Source organism: Felis catus, chromosome C1, assembly GCF_018350175.1.
Source record: "Felis catus isolate Fca126 chromosome C1, F.catus_Fca126_mat1.0, whole genome shotgun sequence".
Classification (NCBI taxonomy): Eukaryota; Metazoa; Chordata; class Mammalia; order Carnivora; family Felidae; genus Felis; species Felis catus.
Window position 1 is genome coordinate 189150491 of NC_058375.1, and position 23460 is coordinate 189173950.

The 23460-nt window shown below is 35.6% G+C and overlaps 1 protein-coding gene across 50 annotated transcripts in view; it reads left to right on the forward strand.

Annotated features, from left to right (window-relative positions):
- The window catches only part of ABI2 (abl interactor 2), a 123088-nt gene that overhangs the window by 63507 nt on the left and 36121 nt on the right, over positions 1 to 23460 (forward strand). For 10 of the 50 annotated variants that reach the window (XM_045034335.1, XM_045034329.1, XM_045034327.1 and 7 more), the window contains 6 exons: positions 6586 to 6762; positions 8223 to 8240; positions 14943 to 15040; positions 19498 to 19644; positions 20403 to 20527; positions 22004 to 22186. In XM_045034335.1, coding sequence (XP_044890270.1) covers positions 6586 to 6762; positions 8223 to 8240; positions 14943 to 15040; positions 19498 to 19644; positions 20403 to 20527; positions 22004 to 22186 — 748 coding nt within the window. The remainder of the gene's footprint in view (positions 1 to 6585; positions 6763 to 8222; positions 8241 to 14942; positions 15041 to 19497; positions 19645 to 20402; positions 20528 to 22003; positions 22187 to 23460) is intronic. The other 40 variants (XM_045034358.1, XM_045034356.1, XM_045034362.1 and 37 more) reach the window with 10 other exon arrangements.

Sequence of the window (23460 nt, forward strand, 5' to 3'; positions counted from 1 at the left end):
AATGCTATTACTGTGTCCTTGACTTTGTGTCCATTTCTGGTTAGTTAAAAAAAAAAGGTTTATGAGAACATTATTCAAACTAAAAATTTTTTTTTTAAATATATTTTTTAAGTTTACTTATTTCTTTTTGAGAGAGACAGAGACAGTGTGAGCAGGGGAGGGGCAGAGAGAGAGGGGGAGAGAGAGAATCTCAAGCAGGCTTCTCACTGCCAGCACAGAGCCTGACATGGGGCCAAACTCACAAACCGTGAGATGACCTGAGCGGAAACCAAGAGTTGGATGCTTAATGGACTGAGCCACCCAGGTCCCCCAAACTAAAATTCTTATAAGCTTATAAACTAAAAATTTTCCAAGCCAGGCCTGTCGCTTTTCTCAACTTAACCTAAAGAGTCAATACTGTCTACATTCAGTTCATCATGGCTTAAAGTGTATTTATTTTGAGACAGAGTGTGTGGTGTGAGTGTGAGATGGGGGAGGGGCAGAGTGAGAGAGGCTACGAATCCCAAGCAGACCACACACTGTCAATGCAGAGCCGGACTTGGGATTCTATCCCACGAACCATGAGGTCGTGACCTGAACCGAAATCAAGAGGTGGACACTTAACCAACTCAGCCACGCAAGTGCCCCCTCATTATGGCTTAGAAGAAGATCAGGGGGTTCAAAGGCAACATAAAGAACTTAAAGAGTAGTGTTCTTCCCACTCTAAGAGCTGACTAGAATTTATTTGGCTAGGTGTTGAAATAGTTAACAGAGTAAAGGAAATAGGAAGGAATGATTATTAAATGCTATGAGAAGGGAAGTAATTCTTCTCAAGGGCTAGATACTAAAAGGCAGTGGAAGTTCTAACCCCTGAGGAACTTACCATGTAAGGTAATTTTTAAAAATTTATTTATTTATTTTGAGAGAGAGAGAGTGTGCATGTGTGAGCAGGGAGAGTGTGCATGTGTGAGCAGGCAGAGAGAGAGAGGGAGAGAGAGAATCCCACGCAGGCTCTGTGCTGTCAGCACACAGCCCAACTGGGAGTTTGAACTCATGAACTGTGAGATCATGACCTGAGTTGAAATCAAGAGCTGGACATTTAACCAACTGAGCCACCCAGGAGTCCCAGGTAATTTTTTGTTTAAAAAACTTTGTAGCCTTGGGGTGTCTGTGTGCTCTGTCAGTTAAGCGTCCGACTCGATCTCAGCTCAGGCCTTGATCTCAGGGTTGTGAGTTCAGGTCCCACACTGGGCTCCGTGCTGGGCATGAAGCCTACTTAAGAACAAACTTTATAGCCTTGTTTAAAAATTCGATCTTAAATTAAGGAGATCCTTTGAAAGGTTATCAATATGTAATTATTCATAGAAGATAGGGTTTATACAGTTTTTAAATTCTTACGTATAGTTTATATCGTTTTATAAAAAATGAATAAGTGAAAATTGCCATTTAGTAATAACTAATTTGTTTTATGAAAGATGAATAATTTAAAGCCTATTTGTCATTTAAATAATTAAATGCTTATTTGAAACATTAACTTATAATTAAAAAATTGAGACATATTTGAAAACACCCAACTTAGTTGAGTTATTCCACCGTAACTATTTGCAGATGTTTTCTCACACTGATGATCAGCTGAAGTAGTACTGTCCAGTACAGTCACCTTTTGATTATCTGTGTTAATGGGGCACAACAATGCATGGGTAATTCTAAAACAAAGTACTTTATACAGTACCTGCCTGATATCTGTTGTGGCCTGAGCATGTGTTTGGATCCATGAAGGAGATGTAGGAGTGGGTCTCAGGCTTGCAAGGGAGTTGGGAGCCATTATGGTTATCTGAGAGTGATAAGAGGTATCCTAGAGAGCTTGGGTTTGGCACTACTTGGCTAAAGTGTCATGGGGGAAGCCCACAGCATGTGAGACCAGACTTGGCAATAGCCATGAGAAGGATAGAGAAACAAATTAATAAGGATCTGTTAATAGGAATAGACCACACAGTTGCAGTGACATTATTTGGTGTATTTTTTGGTTAACAGGTAACAAACAATAGTAGTATTTATTACAGGTTACTTGCATTAGTTTTGGTCATCTTTGCTAAACACATTTTTTACTTGCCACAGGTAAGTGGTATTATTGAGACCTCTACTAAATAAGACTAAATTTATTATCATGTAACCAACAACTCTAGAAGTGACAGGATAAATTTGAAATACTTTTTTTTCTATTAAAATTCTTCCTAAATATCAATGTTGAACTTGTACTTCCAAAATTTAACTTTAACACATTTTAGTTTTGTAATTTCAAAGAATATGAAAAGGCAAGGCAATGATGATTACTGAAGGCTATGAATTTGATTTAGGAAAAACAGAGTAGCCATATTTTTAATAAAAAAATATAAGAGCTTTAAAACAATTATTTTAAAACTAATAATTGGCTGTGAGTTGATGAATGTTGAAGCTGGATTTTAGGTATATAGAGGAGTGTTCATTCTGTTACTCCATCTAATTTGAATGTGATTTTTCCCCAAGAGAAACCTTTGAAAAATTTGAAGTAGGTGATTGCTGAAAATTTCAGAATGTTATAGACCAAACTTTCTTCTCCTTCCTTATGGAGTAGATTTATTGTTCTCTGTTATTATTCAGATTCTAAATAAAATCATAGCTATCTATTTTCTGAAGATATATTTGATTCACAAGAACTCCTACAGTTCAACCTAGTGTGGTAGTAGGATGGGAAGAATACAACTTATGCTCTTTGATTTTCTTAACCATATATTACTTTTATTACTGTATATGTTTTTAAAAAGTTAAAGACACCAAATATCTCTACTTATCCAGTCGCTAGAGACATTAATCTTAAGTCAACTCTTGTAACAAGTCTGGAAACAATTGATATTTGAGAGTGCATAATGTAAGGATAAGTGAATTAGTCTCTCTTCTAGATCATTGGTTCTCAATCCGGGTAGTTTTACCCCTGCAGAGACATTTGGCACTGCAGACATTTTTGGTTGTCACAACTTGGGGTGCTCTTGGTATCTTCTGGGATGCTTCTTCACATTGTACAATACTCAGGACAGCTTCCCACAACAAAGAATGATCTGGCCCCAAATCTCAATAGTGTCTCTGTTGAGAAGCCCTGCTCTAGTTTTTCCCAGATGTAGGTATTCTTTTAAAATAGACAACTAGAATATTATACAGTGAAACTAAATTCTTTTGATTTCCCATGTGTATATCCTGTTAAGAATTATGTTTTAGAGCATGCATTCAGTTTTTACTGGTAATTAATACAAGAAGCAACATTTTTCTCTTCAGAATTCCTGCAACCAAATCCTTTTAGAGTTTAGTCCTGGGAAAATTGTCCCTTCCTCATGAATTTCCTTGTAATTCATTGTACTTTGCCTTCTCTCCTAGGAAGATGTAAGAGCCCAATTTTATGTCCTTTTATAGCAACTAGCCCTTATTTAGGCTCATAGGTCTGAGATCTTTTTCTTTGCTATACTGGTTTTTGTTTTATCCTTAGCATAAAGGTTTGTGGGTTTGGGCTGTGTGTTTGTGTGTATATAAAGAGAACATAGAAGTAATATGTAAATTCCCCAGTCACCAGGTATGATCAAATGTTTTGAGTGCTTTTTTAAAAAAAAAAAGCCTCAATTTTTTCAAACAATTAAAAAAATGTGCTTACTATAAAATGTAACTATATATTAGTGCAGATATGGAAAGTTGCTTCCCCATTTTTATTTTGTAGAGATTTATTCATATTTCCAGCATGAAAATTTGAAATTGAAGTTTCAGTTTGCAGTAAGCTTAGAATTCTATGGTTGCTTGGGTTTGCATTCTTATGGCTTCATTTTTGAATAAGATAATTATGTTTCTAAAAACAACATGGAGGGGCTCAGTTGGTTAAGCATCTGACTCTTGATTTCGGCTCAGGTCATGATCTCACAGTTTGTGAGTTTCAGTCTGGCATTGGGCTCTGTGCTAGTGGGCCCCCCACCCCCCAAAACAAACTTAAAAAAATAAAAAGTGGGGTGGAAACAATGTCTCAAGAAAATAACATTCTCTGATAAATTTTCCTTTATTGATGTGTTTAAGACCAGTTATATAAAAAATAGGTACAAAAATGTGCCTATTTTCTTTGGTTTTTGTTTATTTTGAAGTGTACTTAATATATATGAAATCTTCGGGGCGCCTGGGTGGCGCAGTCAGTTAAGCGTCCGACTTCAGCCAGGTCACGATCTCGCGGTCTGTGAGTTCGAGCCCCGCGTCGGGCTCTGGGCTGATGGCTCGGAGCCTGGAGCCTGTTTCCGATTCTGTGTCTCCCTCTCCCTCTGCCCCTCCCCCATTCATGCTCTGTCTCTCTCTGTCCCAAAAATAAATAAACGTTGAAAAAAAAAATTAAAAAAAAAATATATGTGAAATCTTCTTAGCCCATATTTTTAATGATTTAGAATGTGACTCATTAAAAATTATTCAAAATGAGATTTTTATTTCTCTGAAGTTAAAAATAAGTAAATACCAACATTGTCACTAATATACAAATTTCTTTTTTTCTGTTACAGCTCTACCAAGTAGTTGAAAAGAAAAGCAGATTTTGTCATTTTTACTTAACATGCTCAGAAAAAGCTCAAAGATTATTTTTATTTTAAAAAGAAATACTTAAATGATAAAGTTACTACCTTGGCCAGTCTTTGATTTGATACTTTATTTAGATACTAGTTGTGAAGCTTACAGATCCTGTTGGCTTTTAGTCTTTTGGCTGAGGGGCACCTGGGTGGCTCAGTTGGTTATGGTTGGTGACTTCAGTTCAGGTTATGATTTCATAGTTTGTGCATTTGAGCCCCACGTCAGGCTCTGTGCTGACAGCTCAGAGCCTGGAGCCTGCTTCAGATCTGTGTCTTTCTCTCTCTCTGCCCTTCCCCTGCTTGCGCTCTGTCTCTCTGTCTCTCTCAAAAATAAACAGACATTTAAAAAAATTGTTTTTAAGTCTTTTCATTGAAATAAGAGGCTTTGAATTTGTTTCAAGTTTCCTTCATACCGTAGGTAGTTTAAGAGGATAGATAATCAGCTTTCATATTTCATAAAGTGATATTTAATACTGTCATATGGTCATCTTTTCTGTATTATTACAGATATTTTATTTCTTGTTTTTGAAAAACGTTTTGAAAGTGTTTTTTATTTTTGAAGTTTGTGTATTTATTTTGAGAGAGAGACAGTGGGAGTGGGTGAGGGGCAGAGAGAGAAGGAGAAAGAATCCCAAGCAGGCTCTGCACTGACAGCACAAACTCTTGATTTCCACTCAGGTCATGATCCTGTGGTTTGTGGGTTTGAGCCCTGCATCAGGCTCTGTGCTGGGAGTGTGGAGCCTGGTTGGGATTCTCTCTCTCTCCCTCCCTCTCTGCTCCTCCCCAGCTCGCTCTCTCTCTCTCTCTTTTAACATAAATAAAAACACTTTAAAAAATTAAAAAATATAAAATAATTGCTCTTCATATGCCAGTAAACTACAGCCTGCTGTTTGAAAATGCTGTTTAATAGTATTAATTAAATTAATAAGAAACATAGTATTATCTGTGTACAGAAACTCACCCTCTATTAGCAAATGGAAAAGTAAAAAAACACATCCTATGTGAACATTTAATAAACCCAATAAATTAATGAAATATTTTATGAGTATTGTGTCATAAAAAGCAAATTTTTTTGTAAAAAAATGTTAACATTGTATTTATATTTTAGGCCCTTCTTTTTTTTTTTTTTTAAACGTTTATTTATTTATTGAGAGAAGACACAGCATGAGCAGGGGAGGGGCAGAGAGAGAGGGAGTCACAGATTCTAAAGCAGACTCCACGTTCTGAGCTGTCATCACAGAGCCTGATGTGGGGCTCGAACTCACAAACTGCAAGATCATGACCTGAGCCGAAGTTGGACGCTCAACCTACTGAGCCACCCAGGCTCCTTTTTTTTTTTTTTAATAAAAAAGGCATTTAAACACCAATGGAAATTACACTAATAGGTTATTTTAAAATGTAACCAACTTAACCACTGGGGTTTTCTTGATCATTGTATTAGTATAAATATAAATGGGGTTTGGGAAAAAATTAGCATGCTTTAACCCAAGGATTGGCAAACTTTTTCTGTAAAGGCCCAGCTAATAAATATTTTAGGCTTTTCAGGCCATACAGTCTTTGTTACAACATTCATCTTTGCCCTTGTAATATGAAAATATGTAAGTGAGTAGAATGGCAGTGGTCCAATAAAATTTTATGTATAGAAACTGAAATTTGAATTCTGTATAATTTTCACATGTCATGGCAGTAATTTTCTTTAGACTTTTTAAAACCATTAAAACATGTAAATACCACTCCTGGGTTGTAAAAACAAAAAACTTCAGGTGGTAAAAAACTTAGTGGGCCAGATTTGGTCTGCCAGCCATGATTTGCCAGCCCTTGCTTTAGCCTAGAAATGGAGAAAGCCAGTAGGTCCAAAAAGGAGAAAATTTAGCCATTGGGGTTAAGAATATAAATAATGATGTTAAGTCACTGAGCACCTATATTTTGACTTTTCCGGTTATTAGAACTATACATTCTCGTGTTGCACTTACATTATATTTTTCAGACCGTTGATATTCATAAAGAGAAAGTTGCAAGAAGAGAGATTGGTATTTTGACTACCAATAAAAACACTTCAAGGACACATAAGATTATTGCTCCAGCCAATCTTGAACGACCAGTTCGTTATATTAGAAAACCTATTGACTATACAATTCTAGATGATATTGGACATGGAGTAAAGGTAAGTATAATTTTTGTCAGCCTTTTAAAAATAGCAGTCCATAATAAAACGCTTTAGAAAATGAAGCTTTTATCTTTTTTGGAAGCCCAAGTTTTGGCCCAGTTGTGGTTCTGAAGATTCCTTACTACTATAACTATTTTATCCTTCTTGCTTCTTCTTAGTGCTATGTTGTCAAGTTTTAAGCAGTCATCTGTAAATGAAATGCATTTATTTAAACAGTTATGATTAGACCTCATGTAGATTGGGCAAATAAGTGTGGTATAATTTCTGTAGTCTTTTAATGACTTAATATGACTGATTAAAAGATTACTTAGCATGTTATTAAAGTATTTACCTTACTTCAAGAATTTATCAGCAAGCTTCTGGCATTAGTTTTCAGAAAGAACATATGTAAACAAACATGTACTTTGAATTTTTCTAAAATAATTCTGTCTTAACATTTGGGTGAGAATAGTGTAGACAAAAGTAATATATGAATTAATATTTCTACCCATTTTGAATATGTAGCCATTATGTGTTTTGGCTATCTTTTAAAATGTATTAGAGTGCCTGCTGTATATATAAAATACCATGATCAAAACTGAAGTGCATATAAATTTCAATGAAATTGGTATTTATACTTAAACTATTTGGAGCATCAGCTAAGTACTAAGTAGCTTAAAGTTTACATCTTAATCATTGATTTGAAAGGCAGTGACTTATTAAATGTGACTTTGGATAAATATATACAATATACTTATAAGTGAAACTGTATAGTTTACGCAGTTGATTTATGTCTTTATATATAAGCAAATGTAAATTAAAAAAATACACTATACTAGTATGGCTAGAAATCAGTTAAGTCTAAATTTAATGTATATCTTGGTAAAAGAAAACATACAGTATAATTAAAAAAATATTTTTCTTAGAATTTTAATATAAGCATTATTATCTGGAATTTGATATTTAATTTTATAAAATACTTAAAATTTTATACTTTTGAGATTTTTTTCAAGGCTAATAACTGCAAATAGAAAATTTTAGGATACTGCTGGAATCTACTTCCAAAAGGCACTTAGAATAAAGCATAATATTTGTGCTTGCCCATTTACATAATAAAAACATGATTTCCTTCCCACTCCAATTCTTACTTAATTCAAGTAAAATATTACTCTTTTGGGACTCTGTAGTCCTTCTTATTTGGACTTTTAGTGTTTAGGCGACACTAATGTGAAGAAATCTTTAATAATGTTTTTTGAATAAAGCAATGTCATATAATTTCATCAAAAAACCTTCCTGTTCATGACACATTCTGCTTTGACCACTCTTTCTATGATCTACTGAAACATTATTTTTTAATGCTGAATGCTTAACTTGTTTTTTCTTTGTTTTTTTCCTTTCTCTTCACATCCTGAAGTTCCAACTAACCTTTCAATGCTTTTTTTCCTTACCTCTTTTATTTGCTCCATTTATGCATTAAGTGGTTGCTTAGATTTAAGGTAAGAGATTCCAGGGCTGGATTTCCATTCTTTGTTCTTATGTAGAATATTACATATGGGGAGTGAAGAGATACTCGGCACTTGGCCTTCTAAAATCAACAAATAATTCCTCTTTTTAATATTTAAAACTTTTTGTCATGCAACTTTGTGGTGTGTCTTCATGTTCTGTGAGGGCAGATTTTTTTGTGTTGTTCACCACCTTGTCCTGTGCTCCTAGAACAGTGCCTGACACACACACTAGTGGCTTAGTAAATATTTTTGAATAAATGCTTATTTTGCAATGCTAATATGTTTTGTGAAAATAAAATGTAAGTTACCGTATCATAAAATGTCATTATGGAGTAAAATTAGCGGGATTTTTGTAAATGTAGAATTTATGTTATGGATTGGAGGGCCAACTAATGTGCTTCATTTAACCCTCCCCCTGTGTAATAGCCTTTTTATTCTATAAATGGTGTGCTTTATTATACACTTGTGGCCAGTATGTCATTATCTCTTGACTCTTAGTCAATGTAAAGAAAGTGAGAAGTGGAAAATATTCAGTGTTATGGGTTTTTTTTTAAGTTGCAGTATCATGTATTTTGCTAAAATCAAGATTAGTTTCTTTTTTTCCAATATTTCAATATAAACTCATTTTAAGAGTTTTTCTAGCTGAATATTAATTATATCAAAACATCAAAAGTTCATGATAATATTTAACAACAGGTTAAAAATTAGAGAAATATTTTGTTATGTGTTTCAGTAACAGTTTAGGTGTTTTTTTCTTTTTTTTTTTTTTTTTTTTTACAGTTTTAGTATTTTGGAGAATTAATGGTAAAAGACATTCAAGTATATTCAAGAAGTCTCTTTTTTTTTTTTTAATTTTTTTTTTTAATGTTTATTTATTTTTGGGACAGAGAGAGACAGAGCATGAACGGGGGAGGGGCAGAAAGAGAGGGAGACACAGAATCGGAAGCAGGCTCCAGGCTCTGAGCCATCAGCCCAGAGCCCGACGCCGGGCTCGAACCCACAGACCGCGAGATCGTGACCTGAGCTGAAGTCGGCCGCTTAACCGACTGAGCCACCCAGGCGCCCCAAGAAGTCTCTTTTAAATACAGTTACTAAAATCGTATTCACCAAATTAAGCATGCATTTCCTTTTTGTTCTTATTTTCTTAACTGACCCTTGTAATTTATTTTCAAATACATTTTCTTTCTAAACCCTGTTATTTGCCATGTCTTCAGTATAGAAAGTGATGACAGGAAGATAACTGAGATCTGAATCATTAACTATTAACCACGGCCACTGACATTTCAACAGATCTGATAGAGAGATGTGACTAGAGGAGTTGAGGCAAATAGTACTTCTTGTGTTATTGAATAGATGATGCTGGCTCCAAGCCCTCAGTCTTGCTGAGTGAAGGCATGTGGAATTGTGAGGAGAGTGCTTTTGCATAACAAAGAACTACACCCAAAGCAGTGTGTAGTTGCTTGGCTCTTCTATATGCAGATTTTGGCTGTTGATGTTTTAAAGTGATTGAAGAGAACAGAAAGATTACCTGAATGAAACACAGAAGTGGACTAATTCTTTTCCTCGTAAGTTTAGACCAGCTTGCCTAAGCTGCTATCCCATGCTCATTTCCTCCAGATTCCTTCTTGACCTTCCTGGGTTCAGGATCTGTTCATGTGAGAGATAGACCAAAATGAGTGGGAAATGAGAGAAGCTCCTAGAAAGCAAGGAAATATCACACTTGGATAAGATTCCTTAATATCTTTGCTCTTTGTACCAAAAACCTTCACTCTTTGGGTACTGTGGCTCTATATAGGTGTTGCTGTTATATCTGGGTGCAGTTTACTGAGCGAGAAGAGTACCCTGCATTCATCCTAGAAGCTACAATGCACCAACGTTCTGTCTTTTCTTCCTTCCTGCCCCCCTCCCCTCTTTTTTTTAAGCACATTGTTAATAATTTTTGGTGAACCAAAACAAAGTAGAGTGAAAAAAGTATTCAGCATATAACAAATTATTTCTCTTTTAGTGCTGGTATAAAAATGATTGGTTTTCAAAGGGTGATGAATGGAATAATATACATTAAGGTAGAAAATAGAATTTAAAAATGTTAAAGTTGGAAAGGACTGCAGATAATAAACCAGTTAAGTGGTTTTCCAGCTGAGCTTGGAGACTTGTGGGTTATATCAAGTGCCCTAGAAGTCTCCTGATGTTTGTTGGTAGGATTATCTGCTACTTTGATTTCCTCAGCTGTTCATGAGTTCTGTCTTTGCTCTTGTTGCTGTTAGACTTTTGATGCCTTTCAGACTCTAAACAAAGATAACACTTTGGGACCAAACACATGGGATTTGACTCAGAAGAATCCTCTGTACTAAAAGTTGAATTTTTAACATTTTGTACAGCGTGTTCTGATAGTGGTTAATTTAGGTTTTTTTCTTTAGTTGAGTGGGGAGAACAAGTTGTAGAGTTTAGTTCATAAGACCTTTGAAAACAATGTCGTGATATTTGTACAACAAAAGGCATAAAAAACTAAATGGTGGAATGCCATATTGGAAGTGTTTTAGTATGTACCTGAGGCCATATAAAAGTGTAATTTACCTTGAACTATACATACTACTCCTCCTTGTATATTTAAATCCTGCTTTTTAAAAATGTTTATTAATACTGATATTTCTTTTTTTGGAGATTTCTATAATTTGTAGACATTCCTTTTTGTTTAAAACATAGTCTTATTCTAAAATATTCTAAGTTCCTTAAAAGCAGAGAAATCATTTTATAGGCCTTTGTGTCTCATTCTGACCCCCTGCCATGTCTCCCTTAATTTTCATATTCCTTGGCGTGCCTGGGTGGCTCAGTCAGTTAAGCATCCGACTTCGGCTCAGGCCATGATCTTGTGGTTTGTGGGTTCGAGCCCTGCGTTGGGCTCTGTGCTGACAGCTCGAAGCCTGGAGCCTGCTTCGGATTCTGTGTCTCCCCCTCTCTCTGCCCCTCCCATGCTCATGCTCTTTATCTCTTAATAACAAATAAATGTTAAAAATTAAAAAAGAAAATTTTTTCATATTCCATTGCCTACTAGTCTGGTAGATGAAAAGTGGTTGATAAATGAGGAATATACCACAGATAACCATTTTAGAATGTGTCTGGTACTATTCTGTCACAGCAGGTCATCTGTCAGTGGGAGATTTCTTCATAGCAGAAGTGTCCTTTGTGAACTAGAGATATCTGGCCAGCCAGCTTTATAAAAAATACTGAAGTTCACAGGGTTCTGAAAAAGCACTGAGATTTGTAATAAACATTGTGTTTTGATATATCAAGGTTCAAGGAGTTATTGAATGTACCAAAAAAGCATAGAGCAGGAGAGTAGGAGCACTGTAGAAAAAATATTAAGGCCATAAGAATGAGCTTGATGCTTGGTGCTAGTTGTAGAGATCTCCAAAGCCTGGGAGATAGGACCACTCTTTGAACATAAAAGAACTTTTCTACCTCCAGTGTTACCTACATTCCTTAGTCACAGGCCAATGGCAAAGTATTTGAGCATTGTCACTTAAATGAAATAATTCTTCTGTTTTGAGGATTTCTTTTTGGTGGGAAAAAAAGGGGGAGAATGTTTCCTACTGTTTCCTCCTTATACCTAATACCTGCTTTACTTAGCTCTCAATGATGACTTTCCCCGTTATAGAATTAAAAAATGCCCACATAATTCGATGGTTAAAAGCTTCATTCTGATTTCCAAAAAAGACTTTGAAGTATAATGAACACGCACACTCATGATTCAGGACCATTAACTGCATATTTATGAACCAGATGATAGTTCTGCTTATGTTTATAGTTTGTTTTAAAGTTTCATGTGGAATTGCTGTAATGAAGTAAGTGTAGCTCTGCTTTGTTTTCTTTGTCCTGAGTTTATGGTGCATTCTCATTCTCCTGTCTCTCTTTCTCTCCCTCCCACCCCCCCCTCCCCCCCCCCCCCCCCCCCCCCGGCTGTCCACTTCTCCACACACAAAATTTAGTCCTGTGTTTTGCTGCTTGTGAGGAAGTGATGTCTCCCCCATAAACTTCCCTCAAAATAGTGTTTAGAACCATGATGGCTATCAAGTGAATTTTTTTAATCAAATTATTTTATATTTGAAATAAACTTTAATTATAATACAGATCCTGCCTGTGATAAACATGTTAAGTTTTTATTTGTTTTTTTTTTTTTAACATTTCTTTATTATTGAGAGACAGAGCATGAGGATGGGAGGGGCAGAGAGAGGAGGAGACATAGAATCTGAAGCAGGCTCCAGGCTCTGAGCTGTTAGCACAGAGCCTGACATGGGGCTTGAACTCACAAACCGTGAGATCATGACCTGAGCCGGTCAGATGCTTAACTGACTGAGCCACACAGGCGCCCCGACACATTAAGTTCTGTTTGGCAGTTATTCCTATTCTTGCTCTTTTCCTCAAATTAGATGGCAGTATTTATACTCTGCATAGCATATTCATCGTTTTACTTAGCCTTTTTCACAAAGGAAAACCACCTTGAAGAAGTATTGAAAAACTCTTTTAGCTTCATATAAAGGTACAGTATCAATAAAGTATAAAATAACAGATTTTTTGGACATTCTACAGGGACTCTGGTTTCTTACATGATTTAAGTTACTTATCCAAACCCCATTAACCAAGCAGATACAATCATTTGATGATTCTATAGATCATAAATTGTATCAAGTTTTGTTTATGGAAGTGTCCACTGGATTTTAATATATAGGTTGTTTATATATTTTTATAGATTAAAAGACTTCTAGAAGATACTGCAATTTAAATAAAAACACTTTACATGCCAAAACCTTGAATCAAAGTTGAAAAGCTGTTTTCAAGTATTTTAGCTATTCCATATATAGAATAAAATTCTCTTCTACTTTTTCTACTGCTGCTCCTTTTCCTTCCCGTTTCTAGCAAATTGATGTAGTTTAGTGTTGGCTCACCTACTTCTCCCTCATCACTTAAAGTAACTTTGGGTTTTATGTTGTTTAAGGTTGAGCTTAAAGGACTTTGGTTATTACTATAAAAAATCTGATATCATAAATTAAGATTTACAGTTTGAAAAGCTACTGGTTATTTGTCCTATTACTCTTGAAATTTTACCTAAATGTGGATTGATGTTTTAAAAACTTCTGGCATTTTCATTTTAAGATATGATAGTATACCCTCTGCTTATTAATGAGGGGGGAACAAGGATAAGTTAATCTGTCTTACTTGATAACTGGTTTGTTTTGTATTTATTAAAAGTAACACCAAAGGATTCCAGATAAACGTTTCACTTGAAAAAATATTGACATCTCAAAGGTATCATTTGTCATTAAAGATTGTTTTAACATCACACACAACTTGTTCACTGGGCTTATTCATTTGCAGAGTTTGTTTCATGATATATTATTTCTTGCCTATTCAGGTAACAAGTAGTATTTCAGGATTTTTAAAAATTTCATTTAAGCCAGAGTAATTTTGGCGGCCTCAGTACTCTGTATTTGGTTATGATTTGTTTTCTTAAAATTTATATTTTGAAATTATAGTTATAAATACATTCTGATTTCAGTGGTGTAATGTCTTGCAGTTTCATTTTATAAATAAAATTGAATACTCCAGACATAATCTTATTAGAAAAGTTAATATCTTTTTTTGAAGTGTTTGGTAATCCACAATATTGGGGGCTTAAAATAGGGTCAGGTATGAACCTATATGTTGAACATATTTACTCTAACCCATTGGTAATCTCAGACAATTTGAGATTGCATTTGAACTATATTTGTGAATGACTTCTCTTACCTCTTTAAGATATCCAGATTTCTAGGGCTTTCTATATGAATGCTGATATACTTCTTTGGTGGCATCATTTGTTTCCAGATTATGCTACTCTCTTTCTCTCATATTTTCAATTAGAGAGAGATGGAATAGTGAGGAGTGATGGCCCAGCTCTGATTTAGGACGATGTTACATCTTTCCCATAATCTTTATTTTCGGCCTGAGTGGGTCTAATTCCCATTGGAACTAGTACATTGCCTTTGGCCTCTGTATTGCTCATAATTGAATGGGATATCTCAGCCCTAACTTTCTAGTTCAGATGTTTAGGAACATGACTTAACTTCTGGCAGCTTTCAGGTAGGTGATTCCTTCATAAAAGAACGTTAAAGAAATCTGAATTGTAAGGCTGATCCACTATTTTAAAAACTGAAAATTTTTTGGTATACCATACAATTTGACTTTGTATTCTCTAGTTACAATGGATCAAAACTATACTGCATATTTTATTGGGAAACATGTATTTTTTATGATATACTTGCTATCTAAAAAACAAGGAATTGTTTAAAGGCATTATTGTTTTTGACCAAGTTTTTCTTTGTTAGAACTAAAGTTCTTATGGTTATCCTATTTAATTTCAATTAAATATAGTATCAAATAGTCTAACCAGTGATCTGTTGGTGTGATGGCCTAATGGCAAATACAGTCTTTGCATACAAGTTTACAATCATTTGAAAATCTCATGTTAGGAAGAGTCCTTTGAGTACAACTGTAGAATAATAGTAGAGTAGAAATTGCATATGAAATGCATGGCCTCTAATTTTTTTTTTCCTATTTAAACCTTCCCCTCCTTTGTTAAATAGCATAACATTATTTCCCAAAAGTGACATTTTGTTTCACTGCATACGAGTTGATTTTTCCTCCAAATTTTTTTAGGTGAGTACCCAGAATATGAAGATGGGTGGGCTGCCGCGTACAACACCTCCAACTCAGAAACCCCCCAGTCCCCCTATGTCAGGGAAAGGGACACTTGGGTAAGTATGTAATAATTGAAAACCACTTCATGTAGTGTTGAAAACTAAACACTACATATGTTTAGACTATTTTTTAATATTTGAAACAAGAACATTTTCTTCCCAAGGTTATCCTTTTTTCTGGGAAACATCTTTATAATTTTAAAAAGATTTTGTTTGAAAGTTATTTTTCTGTTGAATTTTAAATTTGAGGTAAAATCCTAGCCCAAGTTCATGGTTTATTATAAATTGTACTCTAATTTCAGAAATGTTTTAGAGTATTCTGATTGTGCTTATTTTAGACTATTCTTCTGGAGAACACTGTAAATTACAAAATTCTGTATGTCTTGTGTGGTTATGAGAATACTGAGCTTTAATTCTATCTCACAGAAGTGAGCTCTGGATTTGACTTTTGGCAGAAATGGCCATTTAATGTAAAAGCTTAACATTTTTCTTCTGTAGCATCATAATGTAAACATTTGGTTTATCATGGAGATTTGTGATCAGGTGGACATAATATGTCCCAAAAGCCAGATGACTAAAATGGTGGTCCAGCTGTGCTCCTGCTCTGTGGTTTTGCATAGTCAACCTCTTCGCAATTCAGTTTTTTCATCTGTAAAAGGGGGTAATATTTATTCTCTATCAACTTTTCAGAGTCATTGTACCACAAATTGGATTTTTCAAAAAATGTGTAAGACAAAGACAAAATGCTTTGATACCCATTGGCTTGATGATACATGCTTAAAATTTTTTAAATTGACAATCTTGTTTTTGGCCCCCTCACCAAAAAAAAAAATAAAATAAATAAAAACCAAAAAAAAAAAAACCAAACAAACAAAAAAAACCATAACCAAAAAAACTGAAAAGAGAGAAAAGAAAAGGGAAAAAAGAAAATGACAAAAAAACTAATTAGGACAGGACAAGATGAATTAGAATATAAAAGAAGATAATGTTGGTAGAGGAATTATAGTTAGACAATGGGAAATAAAAGGATAAAAATTAATTCCGGCCAGGAATAGGATGCTTTTATTTGGGGTCAGCAAAACAAATTCTGCTTAGATTAGAGAGGAAAGCATCTAGTAGATCAAATAAGATTTAAACTTCAGTGTAGTATGTTTTTATTTATTTATCTATCTATTTATTTAATTTTTCTATTTTTTAAAATTTACATCCAAATTAGTTAGCATATAGTGCAACAATGATTTCAGGAGTAGATTCCTTCGTGCCCTTACCCATTTAGCCCATCCTCCCTCCCAGAACCCTTTCAGTAACCCTCAGTTCTCATGTTTATGAGTCTCTTCTGTTTTGTTCCCCTCCCTGTTTTTATATTATTTTTGTTTCCCTTTCCTTATGTTCATCTGTTTTGTCTCTTAAAGTCCTCATATGAGTGAAGTCATATGATTTTTGTCTTTTTCTGACTAATTTCACTTAGCATAATACCTTCTAGTTCCGTCCACATAGTTGCAAATGTCAAGATTTCATTCTTTTTGATAGCTGAGTCATACTCCATTGTATATATATACCACATCTTCATTATCCATTCATCCATTCTTTCCATACTTTGGCTATTGTTGATAGTGCTGCTATAAACATGGGGGGTGCACGTGTCCCTTCAAAACAGCACACCTGTATCCCTTGGATAAATGCCTAGTGGTGCAATTTCTGGGTCGTAGGGTAGTTCTGTTTTTAGTTTTTTGAGGAACCTCCATACTGTTTTCCAGAGTGGCTACACCAGCTAGCATTCCCATTCAGTGTAGTATGTTGATGACCTGGTAGGCTGTAGTGGTGCAGATGTAAGAGTAGAGAGATCAAGAGGAAGTATTTGTTTTCCTGTGGAATGTCTATATTTCTATTATATGTAGTACCTAACAGATTTTGTTAGGTTTTAAGTCAAGATTGTTAGCAAGGTAACCCACTGTCCTCTTAGTAAAAGAAAACTTTCTGTTGCTCTCAAATTTTGAAGATGTATTCATATACCAGTATTTGTTTCCCTTGTGTATTAGCAAGGGCTCTGCAGGATCTTTGGAGACCAGAGTTGCTGAGCACTACAAACCAGTTGATGGTCACAGTGTGGCGTTTTTGCATAATCTTTGTCTAGCCATCATATTTTGTTCCTTTGGCCCTTATTTTTTACTTTGTATTTATCATTGCCTTCACTGTATTGTTCTCAGTCAGCAAGGGTTTTTGTCTGCATGAAACAGAACATATTTATTGTCTGGAAATGAGATGTTTGGAAATGAATCCGTATCTTATTTTTTTTTTATATTTACATTATAATTTCAGATGCGTAACCTTTTTAGTATTTTTTTTTTTAATTTTAGAGAGAGAGAGCATGAATGGGGGAGAGAGGCAAGGGGAGAGAGGGATCCTCAGCAGGCTTCACCTCAGCACAGAGCCCGACCCAGGGCTCAATCCCACAATGCTGGGATCATGATCTGAACCAAAATCAAGACTCTGATGCTCAATTGACTGAGCCACCCAGGCACCCCTAAATTTTTTCGCATTTTATTTATTTTTTTAAATGTTTATTTTTGAGAGAGAGAAAGAGTGGGGGCAGGGCAGAAAGACAGAGAGAGAGAGAGAGAGAGAGAGGGAGAGAGAGAGGGAGAGAGAGACACACCCAGAATTCGAAGCAGGCTCTGAGCTGTCAATGTAGAGCATGATGCGGGGCTCGAACTCACAAACCATGAGATGATGACCTGAGTGGAAGTCCGACGCTTAACCTACTGAGCCGCATAGGCACCCTACTTTGTAGTATTTTAAATCCACGTTCCTGATATTCCTTTTCCTTCCTTGGACGTACTATATCATCTAGTGCCCTTTACTTATTTTTACTTATTTTTTTATTTTTTAGAGAGAGAAGAGAGCAGGTGGGGGAGAGGGGCAGAGAGAGAGAATGAGAGAGAGAGAGAGAGAGAGAGAGAGAGAGAGAGAGAGAATCTCCAGCCTCCACACTCAGTGCAGAGCCTGATGTGGGGCTCCATCCTACCACCCTGGGATCATGACCTGAGCTGAAATCAAGAGTCAGATGCTCAACCGACTGAGCCACCCAGGCACTACTGCTTATTTTTAATTATTAATGTACATATGTGTTTATGCAAGATTTTGAGGGTAGTAGAGTGGACAGGGTCACTACAAAGTGATCTCACTGAAAATCTATCTGGGCTATTGAGTAGCCCAGGAAAACTGTATTTAAAGGAACCTTGGGACTCTGGGAGGAGTGAATTATTGAGAAATTTGTAAGGGAGTAACATCATTTCAGGAAAAGATAGCTTTTTAATTTTCACATCTTGAGATCCCAATTTTATTCTTTAGAAACCAGAATTGTATCTGCAGAATGTCACTTTCATGTCAGTTGAGTATTTATCATTGTCATAAAGAATTTAGAAACTTAGAGATGAGAACTAATTTAATAATCATTAATATGCCATTGTGCATCCTATTTCCTGTCATATTTCCTCTTTTTTTTTAAATTTATTTTTGATGTTTTTATTTATTTTTGAGACAGAAAGCACGAGCTGGGGAGGGGCAGAGAGAGAGGGAGACAGAACCCAACTGAAGCAGCCTCCGTGCTGACAGCAGAGAACCCAATGCGAGGCTCTAACTCATAAGCCGTGAGATCATGACCTGAGCTGAAGTCAGATGCTTAGTCAGTTGAGCCACCCAGGGGCTCCTCCTCTTACTTTTCTCATTCTCTTCCTTTTAAAGGGGATTTTGAGAAGAAGGAAATCTATTAATAAAATCCAGTCTGTTTTGTACTTTACAGTCCAAAGCAAAATAAGTAGAAAGACTTAGGTGGTCTTTTTTTTTTTTTTTTCTCTCCCTTTTAAATGTTGAACACTGAGGAAGGTAAGAGGTAAAAGAGATCAAGGTAAAAGTTGAGTGAGGTGAGAAAGGAAGTGAGGGGAGAATGGAAGGAGAGGAGATTAACTTGTGTATTTCTTTGTGTGGATGTGTAGTGCAAGTTCTATGTATTTACTATATAGAAAGGGAAATGACTTGTTAGGGTTGCTATTGATGATCACTGTGGGGGGTTGTGGAGCCAAATTATAGATTTATTTACCCTATCTTTGAATATCTTTGGTTAGGGAGAGAGGGGTGAGGAAGATAATTAGTGCATTCATGCAGTACAGTTGGGAAACTTTGGCATGGTACTAAAATAATTCGAACTCATTAAAAAAAAAAAGTCTGGGAAACACTGGCTTACTTGGTGGGAGAATCTTTGTGCTCTCTGAGAATGAATGAACAAAATTGCATTAGTACAGGGAAATGAGGTTGGAGACTAAACAATAGCAATACTCATTGAAACCCTAATGACAAAGAAGTGATACTTAAGGAAAGACTGAAATTGGTAGCTGGGTTATGTGAAAACATTTTCCTGTCTCTGAATACAAATTGTATTTCACTACTGGCAACTCTTTGAATTTATTGTGCCGAAACTTGCTAATCACACAATACATACGCTCTTCTTTTTGTAGGCGGCACTCCCCCTATCGCACACTGGAGCCAGTGCGTCCTCCAGTGGTACCAAATGATTACGTACCTAGCCCAACCCGTAATATGGCTCCCTCGCAGCAGAGCCCTGTGAGGACAGCTTCTGTGAATCAAAGAAATCGAACTTACAGGTATTTTCTCTACCTCAGTGCAAAATGTGATGGTCATAGTACCATAATTTGTTCAGATTACTTCAGTTAAATCTCTCTCATTTTCCAAGCACTAAGTTCTTTTCCTCACTCTACTCCCCCAAACCTCATCTGATTCTACTTCTCTCTTCTCATGTTCTGATGAAGCTTTGAGGTTAGGAAGTTGAGAAACAGAAAAAACAGACATCTTAAAATACAGACTTCTCTACAAAATTAATAAGTTTAGTTGACCTGGAAAAAGTTGTGGACCAGATATGGGAAAAAAAGTTATGGATCAGATGTGGGAAATTGCAAGTTGTTTTTTGGTGGAACTTTACAGATGAAAAACTATATGCAATAAAACATTAATATGGAATGGTATATCAGGATATTATTACAAATAAAATTAGTTTTTAATTATTAATCAAATAACCTGTTTAGGGAAACTGTTTTTATTACAAAACAAGTTTCTTCAGACAATAAAGGAAAGTAATAGTATTTTTATATGTTGAACCCTATCACTTACCACTTATATATTTTTCCTTCTTTTTCAATTTCTTTAATAGATGCCTATTAAAAGTTGGTCAAAGCAAGTTTCTTGAACTTAGTATTTTTCCTGTTTTAAGAAATTAATACTTGAAGTGGAAGATTTTTGAATGATCTTTATTTAGCTATATGTTCATTTCAGCAAATTTTGGGAAATGCTGGCAGTATCTTCCTATATATAAATACTCATGCTTTGGTGGCTCTTACTTCTTCAGCAGCAGCGGGAGTAGTGGAGGGAGCCACCCGAGTAGTCGGAGCAGCAGTCGGGAGAACAGTGGCAGTGGGAGCGTGGGGGTTCCTATTGCTGTCCCGACTCCCTCTCCTCCCAGTGTCTTTCCAGGTAAAACACAAATGGTACTTCATCTTTACTTGTCTTTTTTCAATTTGAATTCAATGTATGATTTAACTATAGTGGGCTTTTTTCATAATCAGGATTTTGTTTTCTTTAGGACTCTAATAATGTTGGGAAATCTTTATGCATTTTTTATATGTTTATTTTGAGGGAGAGAGAGAAAGCATGTGTACATGTGCACAAGCGAGCAGGGGAGGGGCAAAGAGAGATAAGGAGAGAGAGAATCCCAAGCAGGCTCTGTGCTCAGTGCAGATCTCATGAATCGTGAGATCATGACCTAAGCTGAAATCAGGAGTTGGACACTTAACCGGCTGAGCCATCCACTTATCCCTCTGCTCTTGTTATTTTTGACCAAGTGATTTCTGAGTTCATGTTCACATACTTCTCTGTCATTTAGCTTTATGCCTTTGGTGCTGTGGCTCAGTTGGTGCTTTGAGGTTTCACGTACCACCTGGGTATGAGTTATATTCCAGCCACTGTTATGACATTGCATGCCTTTGGACACAGTGGGTACTTAGTGTGAGAATCACATTCAGTGGCAGATTTTAAAGTAGTTTTGGCACTTAAGTTTAGTGGACTTCTGGAATTTAATACTGTCTGAAATACTACCTTTTTTTTCTGAAACAGAAAAATATGCTTGTTTAATGTGAAGACACCAAAGTTAAACTTTATTTTAAAAGTATGACACAGAAGACATAAGGATAGAATATTTAAAAAAAAATTTTTTTTAATGTTTATTTATTTTTGAGACAGAGAGAGATAGAGCATGAACGGGGGAGGGTCAGAGAGAGAGGGAGACGCAGAATCTGAAGCAAGCTCCAGGCTCTGAGCTGTCAGCACAGAGCCCGACGCGGGGATCAAACTCATGGACTGTGAGATCATGACCTGAGCCGAAGTCGGGCACTTAACCGACTGAGCCACCCAGGCGCCCCGAATATTTTGTATTTAATTTACTTATAATAGCAAATAGATAATACCTTTTTAAAAATCATAAAAAAAGATATGTGTTTTCTAAATTCTTTTTTTTTTTTTTTTTTTTTTTACCAAATAGGGGGTTTATATCTGAAATATATGTTTATTTTCTGATTTGTGTAATTCAAAATGGAATACTATTTTTCTAGTGTATTCTGTTTAGATTTGTATGCTGTTTACAAAATATTATGCTAAAAATTACAATATAAAGGGAGCACTTTTCTTCCAGAGTAGTGGCTTTTAGGTAAAACGGAATGCTTGTTTCTAATGAGTTAAAAAATCTGTACATTACCCTGAACATTTTGAATTATTTGCTAATAATCCTTTAGTATAAGCTTAATTTTCTTCTTTTTTTTTTTTTTTAACACTCTCTGTATTCTTTGGTTAGTGTTAAGCACTGGATATCTAACATTAGGTTCTCTAATGCCTTTTCTAATCCTGCCTAATGGGTCTGCCTCATTAATGCTGCCTCTTACTCCTCTTTCCCCTCAGCCCCTGCTGGCTCTGCTGGTACTCCTCCCCTTCCTGCTACTTCTGCATCTGCCCCTGCCCCTCTTGTTCCTGCTACTGTCCCTTCCTCCACTGCCCCAGACGCTGCTGCTGGGGGTGCCCAGACCCTTGCTGATGGCTTCACTTCTCCAACTCCCCCTGTTGTTTCTTCCACTCCCCCTACAGGTGAGTATGGCTTGTTCCTTGGCAGGCACATCCAGTCATCTGGCTCTTTTACATGGAACTCTGGCTTTATGACTTCTGTTTGTTTGTGCTCTATTTCTCTCTCTCTCTCTCTCTCTCTCTCTCTCTCTCTCTCTCTCTCTCTCTCTCTGTGTGTGTGTGTGTGTGTGTGTGTGTGTGTGTGTGTGTGTATAAAATCTGAAGAGTAATGGACTAACTAGAAGATGGCATGTGACCACAAGAGTAAAATTTACTGGGGAAATCAGGGTAAAGTTGACATACATTTTTCCAGTAGAGTAACACAAATATACATTTTTTTATTGCTTGAATTTCACTTACTAGAGATTTGTGAATTTAGTATGGAGCCCTCTTCTGTACAGTTTCGAGAAGTTATCATTAGAATTATTGTTACAGATTATGTCTTTAACAAATAGAAAAGTCTATGAAAATAATTCTAAGGTATATTTTATAGGTAATATTTAACATATTGAATGTCTCTGTAAGTCTTTTACAGTAGCACTGGAAACACATAGTAGACAATGGACTTTTTAAGAAATTCAGGCTTACTTAAGTGTTACTTAAGGTTGGCTGGTGTTTTAGCGTTTTAAAACTGCAACTTAAAATCTGTTTTGTTGGGGAAGGGGAAAAGGTTCACTTTCTACAAAATGTATTTGCAAAGTTAATAGTGATGCTGGTTAGTAAATAAATTCTTTATTATAAAAATGTATGTGTTTGGACATGTATCACCTTAGCTTGCTAAATACTTCATAGAATATATATATTTAGCTCTCCTGCTATAACTAGATGGTTGTGTTAAAGGACACTTAGCTAAAATGGATTTTGGATGGCGTTTTATGGGATAACTTCTATAATAGCACTTTGTAAGAAAAGCTTCCATAGTGTACGAATGTAAACATGGACTGTACTTTGATCTATACACACCTCTGTTAGGCAAGACTGTCTAGTTAAATCTAGGAATCTTACTATACTCCAACATCAATGCAGTAAAAAATACATCTTGAAGTTGGTTGTAGGCCCAGAAAGAACAAATCGCTCCCACCCAAGAGCGAATATTTTAGTAATAAAATCATAATTTAATAGCAGGTACTGGTTCAGAGTTTACCCTGAGTAAACATTTGTTACATGACTGAATAATTATAGTTTTTCTTAACAAAAATCAAGGTAAATGCCTTAATAACATATCAATATAATCTTTTTAATACAGTTTTTGAATCACCAAGTACTTTTTTCTTTTCTTCTTATTAAGGTATAATTTA